Source organism: Phascolarctos cinereus, unplaced genomic scaffold (assembly GCF_003287225.1).
Source record: "Phascolarctos cinereus isolate Bilbo 61053 unplaced genomic scaffold, phaCin_HiC Scaffold_5;HRSCAF=322, whole genome shotgun sequence".
Classification (NCBI taxonomy): domain Eukaryota; kingdom Metazoa; phylum Chordata; class Mammalia; order Diprotodontia; family Phascolarctidae; genus Phascolarctos; species Phascolarctos cinereus.
In genome coordinates, this window is record NW_027555958.1 from 21,691,824 (window position 1) to 21,714,125 (window position 22,302).

Genomic DNA, 22,302 nt, shown 5'->3' on the forward strand with positions numbered 1-22,302 from the left:
CAATTGGAGATGCCTATTGTATTATATCATGTTATATTATATCATATCATTTTATTATAGGCAGCTAGATGTCTCAATAGATAGAGCCTTGGGCCTAGAGTCAGGAAGACCTGAGTCTACATCTAGGCTCAGATACTTGCTAGCTGTGTGACCTGAGGCAAGTCATTTAACCTCCATTTGCCTAGGAGTCAACTAGGTGGCTCAGTGGATAGAGCGCTAAGCCCCTGGAGTCAGAAAGACCCAAGTTCAAATCTAACCTCAGACACTTACTAGCTGTGTGACCCTGGGCAAGTCACTTAACCTCTGTTTGCCTTAATCTACTGGAGAAGGAAATGGCAAAGCACTCTAGTATAGTTACAAAGAAAACCCCACGGACGAAGAATTGGGCATGACTGAACTACAAAAATATTCCCTTATGTTGTATTACATTACATTATGTCCTATCCTATCATAATAGCTTAGAGAGGCTAGGGCCGTATGTACAGAAGTGGGCATCTGCGTAATAGTTGAACTCATGGGGGCTGATGGAGTCATCAATGAGATGGTACAGAGTGAAAAGGGAAGGGGGCTGAGGGCAGAGCCTTGGGGGGAGCCCATGGTTCGAGGGTGTAATCTGGAGGAAGAACAAGCCAAGGAGGCTAAGAAGAGAGGGGCCAAACAGGCGGGAGGAGAACCAGGAGAGAACCGTGTCAGGAAAGCCTAGAAAGGGGAGAGTCCCCAGAGGGAGAGGCAGTTGACCTGGGTCAACCAAAGAGGCTGGGAACTGAGAAACGGCCCTCAGATGTGGCAGTGAGGAGGTCACTGGTCACACTGGAGAGAGCAGATTTGCTCGAGTGGGGAAGTCAGATCCCAAAATCCCAAGGATTTAGAAGAGAGTGAGAGGACAGGAAGTAGAGGCATCAGTTGTGGTTGGTTTTCCCAAGGAGTTTAGCCGTGAAAAGGAGGGGAGAGATGGGAAGATGGCTGGTGGGGACGGTCAGATGGAGGGAGGATTCTTTTAATGATGGGAGAGGTGTATACATGGGCAGAAGCTGAAGCTGCCTGTACATCTGAATGACTTCCTCAGAGGAAGCAAGGCAGTTACCCAACAAAGGTATTCTGCCCCAGTACGTGGTAATGAAGTCACATTGGGTGACATTGGCCATCTCTGTGCCCAGGTTTGTGCTAGGCTCTTTGGAAGATACAGGAGAGGAATGTTAGTGAGCCCTGTCAGCTTTTTTTAGGCAGATGAGATGTGTGCACACAAACCACTTAGAAAACAATATGGTGCCTTCTTTGTGTGAGATTATTTTCACTAAGTTCAGAGAGACATAGATCTAGAGCAGGAAGGAACCTCTGAGGTCATCTAGCCCAACCACTCATTTTACAGATGAGGAAACTGAGACCCTAGGAAGATAATTGATTTGCCCAAGGTCACAAAGCATCAGTGATGGGGTTTGAACCCATGTCTTCTGATTCTAGGAGCGGTTCTCTTTCCACAGTGCTACAACTTCAGAGCCATCAAGGGCCTTAGAAATCACCTAGTCCAACCCTGTCATTTTACAGATAAGGAAACTGAGGCACAGAAAGGTTCAAAGTAAATGGAGGTTAGAGGGTTGTCTCTTCTTGGGAATCCAGCATTAGAGATATCTCTGGCTAGAAGATAAAGAAAAGGGGAATGGGGGTAGACCACTGTCTGATCATCCTGAGATCGTAGGTGAAGGAGTTTGGATTGGGTGCCATGAGCAAGAGGAAGCTGCCGTAGAGTCTGGAGCTGAGGCATGCCCATCTTGGCCTCCATCCCTTCATCCCCTCATAGGAGTGGAGACCTTCATTCTGAACACTCTCTCTTTCACTTCCCAGTGGAGCCAAGTACCTTCTCCCTCTGGAGACTCCTTCTGAATTTGGATACCCTGTCTTGGGACTGCATTGGGTTATGGGGAGCAGACAGCCTAAAGCCTGTCACTAGCTAGCTGTGTGACACTGGGCAAGTGGCTTGGCCTCTCTGAGCTTTACCTTCCCGTCCCTCTGTAACATGAGGGAGCTGGACAGGTCGACCCCATGAGATCCTTTCTGAGTTGGCTTGATTCAATGATTCCTACACAAAAGTCAGCTTGGAAATTCTTGTTGCCAACTTAATTAAAGTATTATCTGGCCCAGAGAAGAGAGAGAGGAGAAAAAAAGAAAGAAAGAAAGCCTGAAAGGCAGAGCCCACTTATTGGTGCACGTCACACCCCATTAGGCTGTGCACCGAAGCATCTCACCAGGCTGCTGGAATGACTGGGGACGCCAGGAGGGCTGGAGAATCTGGTTCAATCAGTTACAGATACAAATGAGTTCTCCCTCCGCAGTGCCCACGCTCACATGCACACTCACACACACACACACACACACACACACACACACACACACACACGGAGTGGGGAAGGAAAATCCCACCAGGAATCAGTCCCCTCTAAGTGGATGAGTTGGCCCCTTTTCTCCAGCTTCCTGGCTTGGTCTGGAGTGTGATAGAACTGAGGAAGAGGCTGGAATGTGGGTCCCTTCCCTGGGCCCAGGCTGGAGTCTCCTCTTTCCTGTTCACTGCCCCTACCTTCTTCCCCTTCCTTCTGTCTCCTCCTACATCTGGGGCTCATTCATCCCCTCTTCCTGTCTCTGCCTCTCACCTTAGCCCAGCACCTGGCACATAGCGGGTGCTTCATAAATATTGATCGATCGATTATTGATCGATTGATCTCAGCCTTTTACTCTATCCCTCCTTCTCTGCATCTCTCTCCTTTCTCTAATTCTCTCTCTCTCTTTCCCCTCTCCCCACCTTCTCTGTCTCTGTGATGTTCTCTGTTGTCAGAGTATTCAGTGTGACCTTGGATAAGTCACTGAAACTGCCTAGGCCTCAGTTTCCTAATCTATAAGATGAGAGGGTTGGATTTAGTTCCTTCCAGCTCTAGAGCTATGATCCTGTGAGCCTCTCTGGGCCTAAATGAGATGCTTGGACTGGATGGTTTCTGCAGGTCTCTTCAGCTCTAGAGCCGGGATGTTTCCCCTCTCCCACATGGCTCTCTCTGTCCCAGATTCCCTGTATCGTTTCCTGCCCCCGTTGGGTCTTCACCCTTGGGCCAGGCAATGGGAAGGAACTTGGCTTTTCCACAGTCTTCTTCCACGCCTCTAAAATAGCTTGGGAAAGCAGGAGGTAGCACATTCAGGCCTTGTCCTCTCCATCCCCTCCCCAGAGGTAACTTGGGGGTTATTCAGCTGTAAAGTATGCGGTTCCCCAGGGGGCTTGTTAGGTCTGGTTTCCCCTGCATCTTGGCAGCGGGGAGCAGAGTCAGCAGACAGAGGATCACGCCCCGGCGCCCCAGGCACCAAACGGCTCCTTGTGGCTCTCGGCCCAGCCCAGTGTTGGTGGTCCCCTCTGCCCCTGGCCCCTCTCCCCCAGCACATCCTCCTTTCCCCTCCCTGCCTAGGTGAGGCCCTGGGAAAGGCGAGCGTGGTTCCCGTGCCCTATGAGAAGCTGCTGAAGGAGCCCGGCTCACTGGCCGTGCAGGGGCTACCTGATGGCCTGGGCTTCCGGAAGCCATCGGACTATGACCTCAAGGCCCTCATGGCTATCCTGGAGCAGAGCCACCGAATTCGTTTCAAGCTCAAGAGGTGAGTGTCCCCTTGGGCAGGGGGAGGCCCCAGCCTTGGAGGGCAGGGAGTGGGTCTGTGTTCTCAGGCTTTCTGGTTCAGGGAACTCATAGTCTGCTGGGGAGGACATGGCCTCTGTCCATGGGGAGTCCCTAGTCTGGTCAGGGAGACAGCCCCTCTCCTCAGGAATCACCTGCTGTGATGGGGGACACTCAGGGAACCCCTGATCTGATGGAGGAGATGGGAAAACATCAGAAATCCCACCAAAAATACATCTGGAGGAGCAAATGTATTAGTGTAACCTACGTACATAGTGTTGTAAGGATACAGAGTCCTCCAGGTGAGTGAGAGAAGGCATTCTGGAGGAGGTAAGCTTTGGATCAGATTTGGAAGGAGCTGAGGAGAGGCCTGGCTTTACCAAAAGGAGCAGGGTGGGCATTCTGGGTGGCAGGGACAGCCTGGACAAAGGTTTAGGGACGGAAATAAGCACATGGTCTATGGAATGAAGCTAAACAGGATGGTTTGGTCCTAAGAAATCTTGACTCTTAGAAGGACTACAGTAAGACATAAGTCTGGTAAGATTAGATGGTAATATGGGAAAGAGTGAATGTTGATGGAGGAGAGCTGAAGCCTGGACTAGGGAGTATTGATTTGATCCCATGAGTACTAGGGAGCCAAGGTCAGCTTTGGAGCAGAGGAGAGGGACATAAAATAATTTACTTGGAGCAAGAGAAACACCTCCGTTTTGGAAGAGCAGAATGTCCCATTTGCAGCAAGATGATAGAATTAAAAGACTGTGCTGGGTGTGAGGGGACCTGCTACTATCACAATCCAGGTGGCCTTAGACAAGTCATTTGCCCTGTCTGGGCCCCAGAGTCCTGCAAAGTGAAAGGGATAATATTCCCAGCCTTGGCTGCCTCTTAGGGACCGGCCCTGGGATTACGGTTAGATAGGAAATTCCTAGGTGAAGAAACTGTCTGTCCCTGGACACATCTGTACCTGCTCAGCAACTCTTAGCCTTAAGAGACCCTAGAGGTAAAGTGACTTTCCCAGGGCCCCACATGTTGTATTAAAGATAGAACTTGAACCCAGGTCTTCCCAGCTCTCCAACTGCCAGAGTACTTTATGTGAAATTGCTTAGTGAAAGGTGAAAATCAATATGAGGTATCAGTTCCCTGTCACTGTCTTAGCCCTTCCCTTCTTCCTCACTACTCTCATTTCTTCCCCCGACTCCAGGCCACCAGACGACAATGGACGGGACTCAAAGTCCAGTTTGGAGCTAAACTGTGTCTCTCTGTTGCCTAAGGGGCCCCGGGACTCTGGCCTCAATGCTCAGGCTCCTAAGCCCACTTCCCAGGACCCATCAGCGTCCTCAGCAGCCGTGACCAACTTCTTGTACAATGTCTCCATACCCAACCACGTGGCCATGGACCTTAAGCAGGAGGGCCCGACCAGCCTGCCCACTGCCACTGACCTCCTCCTGGCTCGCTCCAGTGGAGAGCCCAAGACTCCAGGTGCCCAGGACTTCCCTGACTGCTGTGGTAATGCTATCATCTAGCCCTTCCCCCAGAAGGCAAGGATGAGTGGGAGTGGAGCGTTGTGGTCAGTTATCAGGACCTTGGAGAGGAGCCATTCTGGGACTGGGAACACAGCTGCGATGCTAGCATTAATAATAATAACAGTACTGTTTGCCGAGTGCTTTACATATCTTATCTCATTAAAATAATAGATCTCGTGGGTTAGAAACCTTAAAGGCCATCTAGTCTGATATCCACCCATTTTGCTGATGAAGGAACTGGGCCCAGAGACTTTAAGTGCTTGTCCAAAGTCACACAGCAGGCCAGAGACAGACTGTGAGGATCCCTTATCTCTCTCTTTCTTATCTTCAATCCCTCCTGATCTACTGGCTTTTTCCCTGCTGCTTACAAAAATGCCAAGGTCCCCCTTTCATTTGATCTGACCATTCCTGCTCACTTGTAGTCCAATATTCCTCTTTCCTTTCATAGGTTAACTCCTAGAGAAAGCCATCTACATTAGATATCTCCTCTAGCTGTCCTTTCACTCTGAAACCTGCTGTAATCAGTCTTCTGACCTCATTACTCAACTGGAATTGCTCTCTCCAAAATTACCCGTGGTCTCCTAATTGCCAAATCTGATGGCCTTTTCTCAATCATGATCCTCCCTGACCTCTGTGCAGTATTTGATATGGCTGATCACCTTTTCCTCCCAGAGGACCCTGATCCCTGCTGGCTCTCCTCGTTTCTATTCAGCTGCTCCTTTGGTTCTTCATTCCCCAAGGCTCTATCTTGTGTTTTGTTTTCTCACTATCTTCTCCCAATTGGTGACCTGATTAACTCTTACACTCTCAAAGCAGATGATTCCGAGAGCTGTACACCCAGCCCTAATCTTTCTGCAGATTTCCTGACTCACATCTCCAGCTCTCTGTTGGACATCTCAAACTGGATGTCCCAGAAGCGTCTCAAACTCAACACAACCGAAGCAGAACTCATTATCATCCCCTAGAACCCTTTCCCCTTCTGAACCTCCCCATTACTATTCAGGGTACCCCATCCTCCCAGTCACCCTGGCCCACCTGCTTGGTTTCATCCCTAAATCCTTCAATCTCACTTACCCCAGATATCCAATCTGTTGATCAGTCTTGCCATATCTACCTTCCCAATATCTCTCATATATGTACCATTGTCTCCACTCATGCCATAACCCTAGTCCTGGTTCTCATTTCTTGCCCTATCTGTCACAACAGCCTTCTAATTGGTTTCCCTTGCTCCAATCTATTTTCCTTTCAATGGCTGACATGATTTTCTAAAGCGCAGGTCTATGTCACCTTACCTGCCTCCACGACTCCAGTAGGCTCCCTATCATCTCCAGAATCAAATGTAAAGTCTTCTGTTTGCCACTTAAAGCCCCACGTAACCTGACCACTTCCTTTCAAGACTCATTGCTCCCATGTTTTCCACAATCCAGCCACCCTGGCCCACTACAGGTCCTTGAGTAGGACCCTCCTTTTTCTCCTGACTCTGCTTTTTCACTGGCTCTTCCCCATGCCTGCTCCCTCACTTCCATCTTTCACTTAACTTTGCTTCCTTTAAGACTAAGCTCAAATGTCTTCTACAAGAGAACTTTCCCAGGGACCCCCTTCGCTAGTACCTCTCTGTCCCTTTCCATCTACACTGCCTATGTCTTGTGTGTACCTGGTTGTTTGCATGTTGTCCCGCCTTTAGACTGAGCACCTTGTGGGAGGGGACAATGTTTGCCTTTCTCTGTATCCCCAATGCTTAGCACAGTGCCTTGCACATGGGAAGCACTTAAATGCTTATGGACTGACTGACTGACCAGCCGAAGCTTGAAGGGAGTTGCTCAGTGAAGAACCAGTGGAGGTCGTGGAAGACAATGGGTCAGGGGGCCTTCTAGCCACTCTGTGACCTGGAACGTGTCCTCCCCTACGCGCCTCATTTTCCTCATCTGTAAAATTGGGCTAGAAGATCTCTAAGTTCCCTGCCGGGGCTGTTGTTCCATGACTGAAATAGAAGGAGCGCTGGCTGGGTGTCCTTGGCTCTCATCCCACCGCCCTCACGAGCAGCATGCTGGGTGATACTGATCCAAATGCCCTCCTGCTCTGGGCCTTGGCTTCCCATTCTGTAAAATGAGGTGACTTCTGAGGTCCCGTCCAGCTCCGGCTGCCTCGTATAGGGGAGAGAAACATGAGTTTGCACTGTGTGCCTCCTGTGTGTCCAGCCTTTTGTTGGGCAGAGGACTGGAGGGAAGGAGCAGGACAGGGAGGAGGAGAGTGTGTGTCTCCTTGGCCCAAAGGAATTCACAGTCTAATTAGGGCTTATACATGTGAAAGAAATCAAGACACCAGTCTTGATAGAATAAAAGGCCAGTGTATTCTCAGTTCAACGTAACAAGTATTAAGCACCTACTGTATGCCAGGCAGACACTGTATAGGCACTGAGGAATGCACAGATAGAAGATGGTGTGTCAGGAGGCCCAAGGCAGAAACCAAACAGCCTCTTCTCTCAAGGAACTTATATTCAGATTGGTGGGGGGGGGGGACAAAAGCCTATACTGACAAGTATATACCCATAAGCAATTTCAGGCAGATGGGAAGAGCAAAAACATCTGGGAGGAAGAGGAAGATCCTCTTAGAAAAAGTGGTACCTGAGGAGAGAGTGTGTACCCAGCATGAAGTACAGGCTAGACAAAGGTCCAGAGGTGGGAGTTGTAATGCTATATAGGAGAAGCGTCCAGGGTGCTAATTTGGCTAGGATGCAAAATTGCACGAGGGAGAATAAAGGGAAACCAGTTTGGTAAAATAGACTAATTAATTTAGTTAATTAATTAGAAAGGCAGATTAGTGAAGGACTATAAGGGCCAAAGAGGAATTTTGTGATTTGCCCTAGGGACAATAGGGAGCCAAAGACTCACCTCCTCTTTAGTAGTAGCAGTATGATGCCTTGCGGAGGCTGGATTAGAGAGGAAAAAGACTGGATACAGGAAGACTAGCAAGAAGAGCAGAAATTCCAGAGTTGGGCAGTTTTACACTTCCCTCCTTCCCTTAGAGAATGTAGGCTGGAGTAGTCCCAGAAGCTTCCTGGCTGAGGCAAACCTTGAACGATGGGAAAGATTCAGATCATCAGGGAGGAACCAGGGATGGAGCTGAGAGCTCGTTCACTGGAGATGCTGGGGATTTGGGGGGTGGAGGATGAACTCTTTTCTTTCCTGATTGATCATGGGGTCGCTGCCCGTGGGCAGCCCTCTTCTTTTATCACACGCTTTCAGACATCAGGCTCTTTTTTCTTTCTTCCTCTACTAGGTGGCCCAGTGGATAGAGTGCTGGGCCTGGAGTCAGAAAGACTTGAGTTCAAATGCACCTTCAGACATTTAACTAGATGTATGACACTGGACAAGTCATTTAACCTCCAGTTTCCTCAACTGTAAAATGGAAATAATTACACCTACCTCTCAAGATGGCTGTGAGGATCAAATGAGATAATATTTATAAAGCACTGAGAAGAGTGCCTGGTACATAATAAATATTTATTTCCTCCTTTCCTTCCCCCCTCCTCATATCCCCTTGTATTTCCTCCTGTCTAGGACAGAAATCATCGGTTTCTGGTGGGCCGCTCATCCAAAATGTCCACGCATCCAAACGGATCCTCTTTTCCATCGTCCATGACAAAACAGGTAGGGTGGAGTCCATGTTCCATGTGCCCGCTGGGCAGCGGCCTGGATAAGAAAAGGGGATCTCTTGAGTCAGCGTTAGCTGTGCGTGGTATAAGACCGGGGACTGCTGTGCCCTGGCTTGTGTGAATGGACAGACCAAGACGGAGGAGAGAAATGACAAAGTGGGGAGGAGAGAAATGACCAACCCATCCATCAGGGAAGGGTGGCTCAGGGCCCCTCCCATTAACGTGTCCTCGGTGGGTCCTAACCAGGATGGCTCCGGAAGCCACCATAAGAAATGTGCCTTCCAGCCAGGCACCTCTTTGGGGAGGTGGGGTGGGTTCCAATCCCCATCCTCTTCTCAGCCCCCTGACTGACGTGGGCTAATAAGGCAGCATAATAGGAGAGTCAGGGTCTGACTGAAGAGAAGAGAGATGGAAATGCACCCTCTTCCTTTCTGTGAAGAAATGGGGTGTGATGGGTCCAGTATCCCATACTCTGTCAGAAGCAGGGACTGTGTCTCTTGGTTTTTCTTCGTTGCCAAGAAGAGGCTCCCTTATGGGTGAGAGGCTGAGGAATGGTATCTCTAGAAATGATTGCAGTGTAAAAATGAAAGGTCTCCAGAGAACTGCTTTAGCAGGAAGGACAGGACAGACTCAGTGCTGCTTTTGAGAGGCCATCCACTCCTCCCATCGGAAGCTGCCCAACCCCAGGACATCCCTACCAGAGGCTCGACCCTATATTTTCAAGGCGCCATACAAAGAAAAAAACTTTGCCCTGATCCCTGCCCTGTGGGGTCCTCTAGTCGAGTGATGCCTTTTCATCATGGAATGTGGCTGAGTAAAAGCATTAAGACCCATACAGGGCTGAAGAAGAGCTATCAGATGAGATCTTATAACAGAAAGCATTTAGTACACCTTAAAGTAGCATAGAAATTGTGTATATATTTTATATATATATATATATTTTTTATATATATATATATATATACATGTATGTGTATATATATGTATGTGCATATATATGTGTGCGTATGTGTGTGTGTGTGTATATATATATAGATAGATATATAGATAGATATATAGATAGATATATAGATATATATACACATATGTAATTGTGATTATTATTATCATCTGACTTGGCCCTTGGTATGAGGATAAGTGCCTTACCTTGTCATCGAGTGGTGAGACGAGCCTTGGGAGGGGTTCCCTGTCCAGTCAGGATAATTCACTAAGACTTCTCTGATCACTCCCAGGGAGGCTTCCTGGAGGAGGCAGGGATTTTAGAAGTCATCTGAGTGATGGGACAGCAGTAGCTGGACTGAATCTAGGCTTCTTGGGCGTTGGAGGGAGGAGGTAGAGACACTGACAGGAGTGGGCAGAGGGGCACGGGAAGAGAGGGACAACCAGGCAGCTTGGCGCAGTGGAAAGAGTACTCACTGACTTGAATCAGAAGATGAGTTCAAATCTGCCTTAACTCTTTCTATGTGTATAATCTTGGGAAAGTCTCTTCAGCTTCCCGGGCCTTGGTTTCCCCATTTATAAAATGAGAGGGTTGGACTTCATGGTGGTTGGGGTTCCTCCTAGTTCTATACCTGTAACCTCACTTATAGGGAGATCCCCTGTAACCTCAGTTTTCATCTTCTATGAAATGAGACAATTGGAACAAATAGCTGCTGGAGTCCCTTCCAGCCTCAAATCTCGGATACTCTGTCATCACTGCCATATTTATCGTGGTCCTCTAGGAGGTCAGTGAAGGCTGACTGGTCACTTGAGCTCGTCTGAGTCTGTTTCTTTGGCATTGTTCCTAGGAGAGGATGGGTGAAGGGGAGTGGGGGGGTGGGACAGTAAGTCAAAAGAGGCCGAAGGGAGAAGAGAAGGCCCTGATTATAAAAGGGGAGAAGAGCTGTTGTCAAGCTCACCGCATCTCTGATGAATTGGGGGTTGGGTGTGCATCCCTCAGTGGATAGTGCTTCAAGTTGGATAGGGAGGGGCGGGGGTGGGGGGGACGCAGGCCAGGCACCATATGGACACGTCTTATTTCTGATTTTTTTGTTTTGATAGAGAAATGGGACAGTTTTATAAAAGAAACCGAAGACATCAACACCCTGAGGGAGTGTGTGCAGATCCTGTTTAACAGCAGATATGGTGAGTGGGAGTTGAAATCCCATTATGCAAACGCAGGCCCGTGTTTTGCATATCATTAAGCTACAATCACTTTTGTTCCCTAACACAGCAGCAGGAGCCATATGCTGGAGCACCCCACTCTTTCTGCACGGCTGCCATCACGGCTCCGACTCTCACCACGTCTAGGGAAGGTTATGTCAATATTTCCCTTCCAGATCCCGCAGGCAGAGGGATTGAGAACTGGGGCCCAAAAGTGGCGAGGAGCCTGGGGGTGGATGGAGCAGGCGTGCTTGGATTAAGGAACCAGGGCTGGGGGGGATGATACCCCAGAGCCAAAGACCAGCCCTTCTTAGTGTTCAGGAGAGAGAGAGGAGGCTCCAGGGGCCCAGGTCAGCCAGGGGAGCCGGTTCCCTAACATCGAGCTCAGCGGCTTCTCCTACTGGTACATTCTTGAAAACTGCCATTTTTATGGACTTTGTAAGTTACATCCTTGCCTTTTGGGGAAATTCTGTGCTGGATTTCCTCATCTGCAAAGTGAGGGCAGTAATCCTACTTGTACGACCTGCCTTGTGGGATGTCAAAACATTGCTATAGGAATATAACTTACCATTCTCGTTCTCCCACTTTGCCCAATGTGTGGGCGATAGGGGATAGGGGTTAGGTAAAGACTGGACCCGTCATTTCACTGGTTTAGGCAATTCCAACTCTCTGCCCAGTCTCTGCAAGCTTTCTTCTTTGAGAGCTGCCTGGGGCTCTGAGGAGTGATGGGCCTTTCCAATGGTCACACGCACCCAACTTATGACCTGAACCTGGGTCTTCTCCAACTCTCTTTCTACCATACCTACCGCACTGCCTCTCACACACTTCTGTGTGAAAAGTCAACTTTTTGTGACAACTCCTTTCACCATTCTGATGCTCAGTTTCTTTATCTGTCAAATGGAATACTAATTCTGACACTGCCTACCTTCAAGGATTATCGTAAGGGGAAATGAGATAATATAAATAAAGTACTTGGCAAACCATAAAGCATTGCATGAATGCTAGCTATTTTTAGTCTATAGTGTGAGTGACTGTGCTGATGACAGAGGCCTCAATGGAAAGCCAGCCCCGGAACCAGGAGACTTCAGTCCGTGAGGACCAGAGGACAGGTTAGGAATCTGGAGTGCATGTCATGGGTAGCGGTCTAGCCTCTGACCCTTTGGAGCCTTTCTCAGAATCATGGTTCTAAATATGTAGGATAACAAAGGAAACCAATTACACTGGAATACAATGATTAAAATATTTTTCAAAACCAAGTTCACAGACTGTCGCCACCCCCAGGTTAAAAACCTCTTGGTTTAGAGGCTAAGATCCTTAGCTTGACATTCAAATCTCTCCAATAATTCAATTCAATAAACATTTAGCAGCCCCATCCACGTATAGCTGTCATAGTTAGAGACCTAGATTTGGAGTCAGACAGACTTGGGATCAAATCCTGCTATAGGACCCATTGGCTCTGTGACCTTCTGTGGGAAGTCCTGCGAACTTCCCCGTGCTCCCAGGTTACTCTATAAGACTCTAGTTTGCAAAGAATATGCATTGGTAGAGGGAGTTTGCTCAGTAGGAATTCCCTATACCAATGAAATCGCTCAATAAGCATGTGTAAAGTACCTGCTGTGTGCCGAGCACTGTGCTGAAATACGAAGATCAAAATGGAAGCAGCTTCCACTATGTCAGAGGTGACAGTGTCCCTCCCTAACGCTCTTCAGCACAAAGGAGTGAATGAGTCGAAAGCATTTATTAATTGGCTCTTCTATGCCAAGCACTGGGTTAAGAGCTGAGGATACAAATAGAAAATCCAGATGGTCCCGACTGTCAAAGAGCTCGCATTCTGAAAGGGGGCTCAGCTGTAGGGGAGGTAGGAAGGCCCGGTTCTCTTGAGTGAGCAACTGTAGGGCAGATGGCAAGGCCTAGTGATCCGCCATCTTCCTGGAAGGATGATGGTTGGTGACTCCCTAATGAAGTTGTATCTGCAGACAGTGCCTTGGCACCGAACACAGTAGGTGTTTCTCCTAAGCTCCTAGAGCTAGAAGAGACTTTTAAGCCAAATCCCCTCATTTTACAGTTGAGGAAACTGAGGTAAACAAAGGTTAAGTGACTTGCCCAAAGTCACTGAAGAAGTGAATGGTAGAGTCAGAGTTTAAACCGCTCAGCACTCGTTCCACGGCCTCCTGGCTTCAAATCCAACCTCAAACACTTAATGAGTGGTGAGACCTTGGACAAGTCACTTAACCCTTGTTTGCCTTAGTTTCTTCATCTATAATATGGGGATAATAATGGCCTCCACCTCCTATGGTTGTTTTGAGGATCAAATGAATTAATATTTGTAAAAAGCACTTAGCACAGTGCCTGGCACATAGGAAGTGCTATTTAAATGTTAATTATCTAAATCTTCATTATTATTATTATCATCAGATTAGACTAGAACAGGGCTTCTTAAATTTGGCCCCAGGGGTGGGGGGGAAGGGTCATAGAACCTTTGGCCACACAGTGAAACCTACAGACCCCTTCTCAGAATTATGTTTTTAAATGCCTAAAATAAAATATATAATATACATAAATATATAAAAATAAAATATTATAAAATAAAATACCAAGGAGACCAATCATGTTGAAGCACAGAGATGATAATAATAAAAAATAAATGCCTGGGCCCCAGATGAAGACCCACTGGGTTAGACTGTGTCCTTTGTTATGTCTGTAGTAGGCACTCGCCTGCTGGATGGCCCCGTGTGCACCGTTAGAGAAGAGAAGGCAGAGTCTCTTCCTTGTGCAAATTGACAGTGTAGCTGGGGAAATAGAGCACCCAGCCGAGGAATGGTTAGGTGCAAATCCAGCCAGTGCTGCAAGCAGCATCTAAAGAGTGCTGGAGCGGAAAGTCAGGGGTGATCAGGGAAGGCTGCATGGAGGAGGTGGAAGGAAAAGACCGGAAAGTCATAAGAGGTCAGGATAACTGGTTCTGCTACTTAATTCCTTTGTGACCGGGGTCAGGTGTCACCTCTCTGGTCCTCAGTTTCCCCATCTGTAAAATGAGGGCAATTGGTCTAGTTGGCTTCCAAGAGCTCAGAATCTATGTTCCTGTGATCACGTACTTCCTCCTTCTGAGCCTCAGTTTCCCCACCTGTAAAATGAGGGGGTCAGACTAGATGGCCTCTGAGAGGTTCCTTATGGTCTTGATCTGTGATTTTATCATCCTAAATCGCTTGATTGAAGTGGGCCTCGGTTTCTGCACCTGTAAGATGAGGAGGGGGGCCTCTCAACTTCCTTCTGGCTCTGCATCCATGATCTCCTCTCCTGGGTCTTGAAGGTTGAGTAGGATTTGGGGGTCACTCTTCTCCCTGCCTCCAGCTTTTCTGTCTCCCTTTCTCTGTGCGAGGGAGGAGCCAGCTGACTCCCGTCATCTGTGATTTGCTCTGGGGCCACTTCCGCACTTCTGGGAGGAATCAGTTAGTTAGCAAGTATTTATTTGGCCCTACTGTGTATCAGGCACTGCGCTAAATGCTGGGGGATGCAAAGAAGGGCGAAGGACAGTGCCTGCCCTCAAAGAGCTCCCAATCTAATGGGAGAAGACAAGGTAGGCTCCGTCCTCCTTTCCTTAAGCTAGATCTGACCTCTGTTCTCATCATACTCTGCCTCGTGCCCTATTTCTCTGTTTATGTGTCATATCCTCTCCCCTCCCCACCCCCATTTAGGCAGCTAGATGGCTCAGTGGTTAGAGTGCTGGGCCAGGAGTCAGGAGGACCAGAGTGAAAATCCGGCCTCAGACACTTAGTAGCAGTGTGACCTTGGGCAAGTCACTTAATCTACTGAAGAAGGAAATGGCAAACTACTTCAATATCTATGCCAAGAAAACCCCCCAAGGACAGTGTAGTCAATGGGGTCTTGAAGAGTCAGACGTGATTCAACCACAACAACTCCACCCCCATTAAATAGGGAGCTTCTCAAGGATGGGGACCGTATTATGTCTTGTCATTATAACCCCAACAACTAGCACAGTGCCACCGTGTTTGAGGGTTGGCCTAGAGCCAGGGGTGGGGAACCTGAGACCCTCGAGGCCATGGGTGGCCCTCTAGATCCTCAAGTGCGGCCCTTTGACTGAATACAACCTTCACAGAACAAATCCCCTTAATAAAAGGATTTGTTCAGTAAAACTTAGACTAAATAAAAAGGCCGCACCCGAGGACCTAGAAGGCCACGTATGGCCTTGAGGCTGCAGGTTCACCACCCCTGGAGGGGAACCCCCTGACAAGGAAATGCCTTCTACCAAGGAAGGAAGCTTCCGATGTTGGAGGGCTGCCTCACAATCACACAGCCAACTGTGTAAGGGGCAGTACTTGAACCCAGGTCTTCCTGCCTTGTGCTGGCTCACTCTCCATGCTGCCTGTGATAGAGGGAGGTTGGTAATCAAGCTTATTTAGCTGAATTTTGGACAGTCCTCCAAAGGAGGAAACACAATGGTAAATTAATTATATACCTAAAAAGAAAAGTAAATTCCACCGAATGCAGTTTTGCTATTTTTAAAAATAAATTGTCACAATCTCTTTTGTCTTTCTGTTGCCTAGATTACACCCTATATACCTTTCCCTCCCGTTTCTTGGAGAGCCATCCTTTATAACAAATCATTTTTAAGAAAAAGTAAGAGTAAATTCATAATTTCATGTACAACACTATGTTCTACTCTCTATCCAAAAATGCCATTTTTTTTGGTGTTTGCTAGCTTCAGAATAATCAGATGTGTTTTTTAAAAATGTAAATCCCAGAGGGCCCTGAACGCCGGGCTGAGGAGCTGGGGAGTAGTGTAATAACCTTGGCTCAGGGTCAGATGGTGCTTTGAAGTTTTCAGACTCCCTAGGGGTCTCACTCTCTGTGCCTGCTTAAGGCTCGAGGTGGGGTGACTCTGGGCTCCCCAAGGCTGTACCAGCAGAGCATAAACTCAGCAAGTTCTTTCCCTGCAAGAAAGGCTTTGAAAGGAGTCCAAGGGAGAGGCTGTGTCTGCCTTCTGAAGCCCAGCTGGCTGATTTCTGAGAGGTTAATCGACAGTGGGCTGGCCAATAGGTGATGAATGCTTTGGCCCTGGCAACCCAGGCAACAGAGAAGGAGAAAATGGCCTTGAGTCCTGCACGGCCTGCCCCCTTCTGTTTCGTCCATGCTAGTGACCCAGTGAGTGCCCAATGATACCAAGAATCCATTGTTTTTTAGACTGTCGATAAACAAAAATTTAACTGTTGATTATAATAGCACCTGCCCCCCAGGGTGGTTGAGGAAAGAACAAATAGGATAATATTGATAAAGGTCTTTGCAAAACCTTAGAGCAATATACCCGTGTGAGCTATTAAAGGTCTGTCAGGTGAGGCCTAAAACAGGCTTCTCACAGGCATCTGCTGCCATTATGGTGTCCAGAACAGAGCCCAGTGGGAAAGGAATTCCCCATCAATGGTGAGTCTCCCACACGCAAAGAACACTCAGTAGATCGAATCAGAGTCTCCCCAATGAGATCCATGTTCACCTGCAAGAGTTTAGTCTGATGATGTGCATAGATACTGCAAAGTCCTGTCGTACAGAGTGGAAGATGCCATTGGATGGAAAACCCCAGTCATGGTCCACTTGTTATCGGACAGATGCTACAGATGGATGACAAGCTAGACCTCCGATTGAATCAGAAGAGAATCCTTGGCTCAAGTACCTAGAGAGGGAAGGGCCATAGAGTCCAAACCCTCATTTTACAGAGGGGGAAACTGAGGCCCAGAGATTTGGGTTTGTCCAAGGTCCCACAGGTAGGATCATAGAACTGGAAGGACCTTAGAGGTCATCTCATCCAACCTCCTTATTTGTAGATGAGACCCAGAGAGTTTAAGCAGTTCCTCCAAGCTCCCCCAGTGAGCAGAGCTAGGTTTTGAACCCACGGTCTCTGTTTCTAGATCCCTAGCTTTTTCCTCCATGCCACAGTGCTAGGTTATATTTCAGAAACTGTACAGCTTTTAAAGAAGCAACAAGGCACTTAGGTGGAGCTATGGATAGCGTGCTGGGCCTGGAGTCAGGAGGACCCAAGTTCAAATCCACCCTCAGATACGTACCAGTTGTGTGACCCTGGGCAAGTCACTTAACCTTTGTTTGCCTCGGTTTCTCAGCTGTAAAACAAAGATCCTAACAGCACCCATCTTCCAGGGTTGGGTTTTGTTTGTTTTTGTTGTTGTTTTGGCTAGGCAGTGGGGTTAAGTGACTTACCCAGACCACTGGAGGGAGAGCCCTGATGAGGAAATCCTGGTGCCACCCATTGGAGGGAGTGACTGCGCTGATGAGGTCACAGCTCCATCGACATGCTGCAGAATGAAGGTTTATAAAGCACCGTCCTTTACGATAGCCTGTGTGGTCAGCAGTCCAAGGGTGGCCATCATCCCTCCTTTAGAGATGAGCAAACTGAATGGGCCCAGAAAAGTGACATGACTGGCCTAGAATCTCATGGCTTATAAGTTCCAGAGCCAAGAGTCAAGTCTTGGCTCCAAGACTCTGGCTTTTCCCATAGCGCTTCACTGGCCCTTCACTGTCAACACAGGAGCCCCCTAGGCACGATCTGGTGCAGTGTGAGTGAATGAACGGATGCAGGCGCCTTTGGAAAGGAATAGCCGGGAGGCACTGAGAGTCCAGGTTAGCAGCCCGGCCAAGGAAAGGGTGGATTCTTAATATCCCAGTGGAAGAGCTGGCAGAGGGAGAGGAAAGAATCATATTGAGGTTTCTAACCTTTGTCTTCATTACTGCCCCCTCTGTGTATTCTTGCTCCAAAGAAGGACTCTGGGACTGAAGCTCAGAATTCCCTTTGCGCACTCCACAGGGAGTGTGTGAGCCAGCTGAACAGCAAAATGAGGGCTGGGCAAATGGAGAGAGAGAGAAGATATGAAGGAGGGCTCCTAGGCAGGTGCTTTGCCCAAGATAAACCAGGTGCATTTTTTTAAATTTCAGAATAAAAATTGCCTTCAAAAGCCAAAACAAATCATTTTAGAGGATTTCATATCTGCTGTGTTCTCATTGTTGGGAGTGATCTCCTTGCGTTCTCCCCTAGTCCTCACTGACTCTTTTTGATTTCTGTAGAGTGAGGCTGCTTAACCTTTTGGGGGAATCCTCAATCCTTTACCAGTCTGCTGAAACCTATAGACTGCTTCTCAGAATGATTTAAATGCATAAAATGCATAAGGTTACAAAGGAAACCACTTACCTTATGTACTGAAATCAGTTGTGTGGATATATATGTGTGTGTATGTGTATGTGTGTGTGTGTGTGTGTATAATACACATATGTGTGTGTACACATGAATGTATACATGTACATATACATAAATGTCATGTATGAGACTGCTAGGTGGTACAGTGGAGAGAGTACCAGGCCTAGAGTCAGGAAGACTCATCTTCCTGAGTTCAAATTTGGCCTCAACATTTACTAGCTGTATGACCCTGGGCAAGTCACTTCACCCTGTCTGCCTCAGTTTCCTTATCTGTAAAATGAGCTGGAGAAGGAAATGGCAAACCATTCCAGTATCTCTGCCAAGAAAACCCCAAACGGGGTCATGAAAAATAGGACACAACTGAAAAACAACAATAATATCATACCTATAATAAATTACATATATGTATATTAATGTGCATACAATGAATGTGTGTGTGTGTATATATATATATAAATTTTTTAAAGGTTCATGGCTCCCAGATTAAGAGCCCCTGCTAGGTAACCGAGAGCTGGCGCTTTCCCAAAAGCACATGGGTAGGCCGGCTCTGGAGAGAGACCACAGGAAGGGCTTGTCCATCCTGGCAGTGACCTTCAGCCCCTGACACAGAGGTCCAGCCCCAAATCTTCCTGCGGGTTTCTGGTCCTTTTCATCTTCTCTGTCCTTAGGAGCTAGTGCAGGGGTGGAGAACCTGTGCCGTGGAAGCCACATGTGGCCCTCTAGATCCTCAAATGTGGCCCTTGGACTGATTTGGATTCAGTCCACTCCTGAGCTCGCGGGTACACCATGGCGCCTGGACAGCAGCATGAGCCAATAGAAATGGAGAGAACGCTGACCTTGAGGGAACCCAAGACCTGGCTTACCTGAAAATGCCCAGAGAGCCCCTGGGGTCTGTGTCCATGTTTGCAAATGGATGCATATCATATGCAAATGTGCACATCACTCTCCTGTCCCCAATTTCATTTGAGGAGCCTTGGGGGAAATTGGAGCAGGAAGCTCTGCGTGGCTAATGAGGCCCTCGCGGGTCCCCAGAGTGGAAGTGGCCCTTTTTCCCCTCTAGAACATTCCGGCCCAGGCTGGGGAAGCGAAGGCACTCTCATCTTGATCAGTCCTAGCTGGGGCCTGCTGCCATCCTCAGGGACTCGTCCTCAATCCTGTCTGAAGAATTCTCAGCCGAGGGAGCCGACAGCGTGCCCGGCGAGGAACGGCTCCCTCCTTGTTAACGTCCTAGCTGAGGAGAAACGAGGAGTGAATTAGTGAATTAAGGGCCCTGTTAGGCTTCTGTCATCGGGGCTGATCATTTATTCATTTATGTTCCTCAGCCTTGATGACAGGCGTCAGGACGGGCAATTGGTAACCAAGCCTGGGTCCTTGGTATGAAGTCACAGATGGGAGTGGGGCACTTCGGGCGTGTTCTAACTGCTTGTGGGCACCCAGGCCCTCAATCTAGGCATTGGAATTTTCTATTGGAAAATACATCTTAGCAGGGTGACTCAGTATCCCTGTTACTGGGACCCCTCCCACCTGGTCCACGAAACTTTGAACCTTCAATAGACCGTAAGCTGCTTGAGGGCAGGCACGATTTAATTTTCATCTCCGTACCTATTCTGTGCTGACCCCGTACGTGGCACACAGTAGGTGCGCCGCCTGTGCTTTTGGACTGATTGATTGCTGTTCCCTTTTCAGCCGAAGCCCTGGGCTTGGACCACATGGTCCCCGTCCCCTACAGGAAGATTGCCTGCGACCCTGAGGCTGTGGAGATCGTGGGCATCCCAGACAAAATCCCCTTCAAGCGGCCCTGCACTTACGGCGTTCCCAAGCTGAAGCGGATTCTGGAGGAGAGACACAGCATCCATTTTGTTATCAAAAGGTACGGATTGCGTCGGGGATCCCATGGGGCTGGAGTGAGGAACCTAGGACAGAGGATTAGCTCACCATGGCATGGAGGCAATGTACTAGTGCAGCGGGAAGAGCGTTGAATTTGTCATCAAAGGACCTAGGTCTGAATCTTGGTTTGGCTATTTACTACCTGGGTGACTTTGGATGAGTCTAGTCCCCTCTCTGGGCCTCAGTTTTCTCATCTGCAAAATGGGGGTGTCTTCGATGTCATGAAGTGACCCAGGTTCTCTGAGGCTACATTATCAGAGCCTGGTCTCACTGATGCGTGACAGGCCTCATGGGTGGTGTCCAAGGACCAGCCCGGCTCATCAGGAAAGGCCATGAGCAGGCTGGCTGCTGGGGGGATGGGATTCTTTTAGCTGTGACTCCCAAAGGCCAAAGCCTAGAGGGCTGTGGACTGTACCGAGGGGGGGGTGGCCCAGACGAATGACATTTCAGGACCTTGAAGGAATCTGATTCTTCAGTCTTCCCACCCCAAACACAGCAAGCCCAAACCAAGAGCTATTGTAAGGGTATGACCAGTCCAGATAATAGAGCGCCAGGCCTAGAGTCAGGAAGACCGGAGTTCAGATCCAGCCTCAAACACTTCCTAGCTGTGTGACCCTGGGCAAGTCACTTCACCCTGTATGCCTCAGTTTCCTCAGCTATAAATTGGAGATCATAATAGCACCTACCTCCCAGGGTTGTTGTGAGGACAAAATGAGATAATAAAGTGCTTGGCATATAGTAGGTCCTGTAAATGTTAATTATGATTATTATCTCCCCTGCCAGTTCAGTGGAGACTGATCAAATGACTGCTTAGAAGGTGTCTTTCAATTCAAAGATAAATTGAAATAATATTCGTAGAGTTCTTAGCACAGTGCCACACATAGTAGGTGTTAAGTGTTCATTTACTTCCTCTTTGTGACGTAGGGTTAAGAGTAATCATAGCATCCAGAATGTAATCCCTGATCTTGGGCTAACAAACTGTGTGACCTTGGACAAGTCACAGCCCATTTCTAGGCTTCTGTTTTCTCCTCTCTTACATGAAGGGGTTGGTCTCAAATGATCTCTAAGGTCTTTTCTAGCTCTGACCTTGCTTGAATCTATGATTCTAAAGGGTTAGTTAATGTGTTGTTCAATTCAAAGAACGATGATTCTGGAACCCAGGGGACCTGGGTTTAAATCTCACCTCTGATTCCTACATCTTTGTGATGCTGGGCCTCAGTTTCCTCATCTACAGAATTATGGGGAGGGTTGTACCACATGACCACCCACACGAACAGGGCCTGGACACTTCCTGGCCAGGAGGGGCAGCAGCATAGCACAGGGACAATAGCCCTGGACTTGGTACAGCCTTGGACCTGGATTTGAATTCTGCCTCTGCTGAATCACTTCACCCTCTCTGGGTCTCAGCCTCCTTCCCTGAGAATAAACTGCGGATAATTACAGTATCTTCCTCCTGAGGGTTGGAGCAAAGCACTGGTGCGGCTACTGAATGCTGTAATGGAGGCCTCTGGGAGACCATGAAGTCTTCTAGACCCTGATGTGGACCCACCAGTTAGCACAGGCCCAGTATGTAGCTGGGGCTTAACAGATGCTTGTTGGCTGAATTCCAGGCATCATGGAAGACCAGTCTCAGATTATAGGATCACGGATCCAGAACCAGATCTGGAGACCTCAGAGGCTGTATTCTAACCACCCTCATTTGGCCAGTGAGGAGACTGAGGCTGGGGAATAGAAGTGACCTGCCCAAGGTCACGTAGATAGCAAGCATCCTAGATGTCCGGGACCTTCTCCTCCTGAGCTCCAAAGGGCTTTCCCCCATGCCACACTGCCCCCCTCATTTGGGGGACATAGCCCTCACGTAATACCACACAGGAAGGCCTCTGGCAGGCCCAGGCTTCTAGACCCAGCTCGGGAGGCCTCAGAGCTGACTGGATCCTGAGGGCCTTGGTCACGATTTCTGGGAAGCCCCCAGAATTCCCTCACTCTTCCCGGCCATCCTTCCACTCTTAGAGACACGGGTCCCAAAGCCTAGTTTTCCCCGCCTCAGACTGGTTAGGAAAACTCAAGGATGACCAAAAGATGTCAGTGAAAAGACCTCCGTGATGATCTAGGTCAGAGGGTCTCAACTGATTTCCTTTGTCATCCCGTGTGTTTTATATTCTGCATTTAAAAGCGTTATTCTGAGAAGGGGTCCACAGACATCACCAGACTGCCAAAGGGTTCCATCACACTAAAAAG

At 48.4% G+C, this 22,302-nt stretch overlaps 1 protein-coding gene across 5 annotated transcripts in view; it reads left to right on the forward strand.

Annotated features, from left to right (window-relative positions):
* GTF2IRD1 (GTF2I repeat domain containing 1) overlaps nt 1-22,302 on the forward strand; it is a 229,666-nt gene that overhangs the window by 97,840 nt on the left and 109,524 nt on the right. For 4 of the 5 annotated variants that reach the window (XM_078154722.1, XM_078154720.1, XM_021005739.2 and 1 more), the window contains exons 5-9: nt 3,444-3,627; nt 4,843-5,147; nt 8,725-8,814; nt 10,860-10,943; nt 19,864-20,047. In XM_078154722.1, coding sequence (XP_078010848.1) covers nt 3,444-3,627; nt 4,843-5,147; nt 8,725-8,814; nt 10,860-10,943; nt 19,864-20,047 — 847 coding nt within the window. The remainder of the gene's footprint in view (nt 1-3,443; nt 3,628-4,842; nt 5,148-8,724; nt 8,815-10,859; nt 10,944-19,863; nt 20,048-22,302) is intronic. The other variant, XM_078154721.1, reaches the window with a different exon arrangement.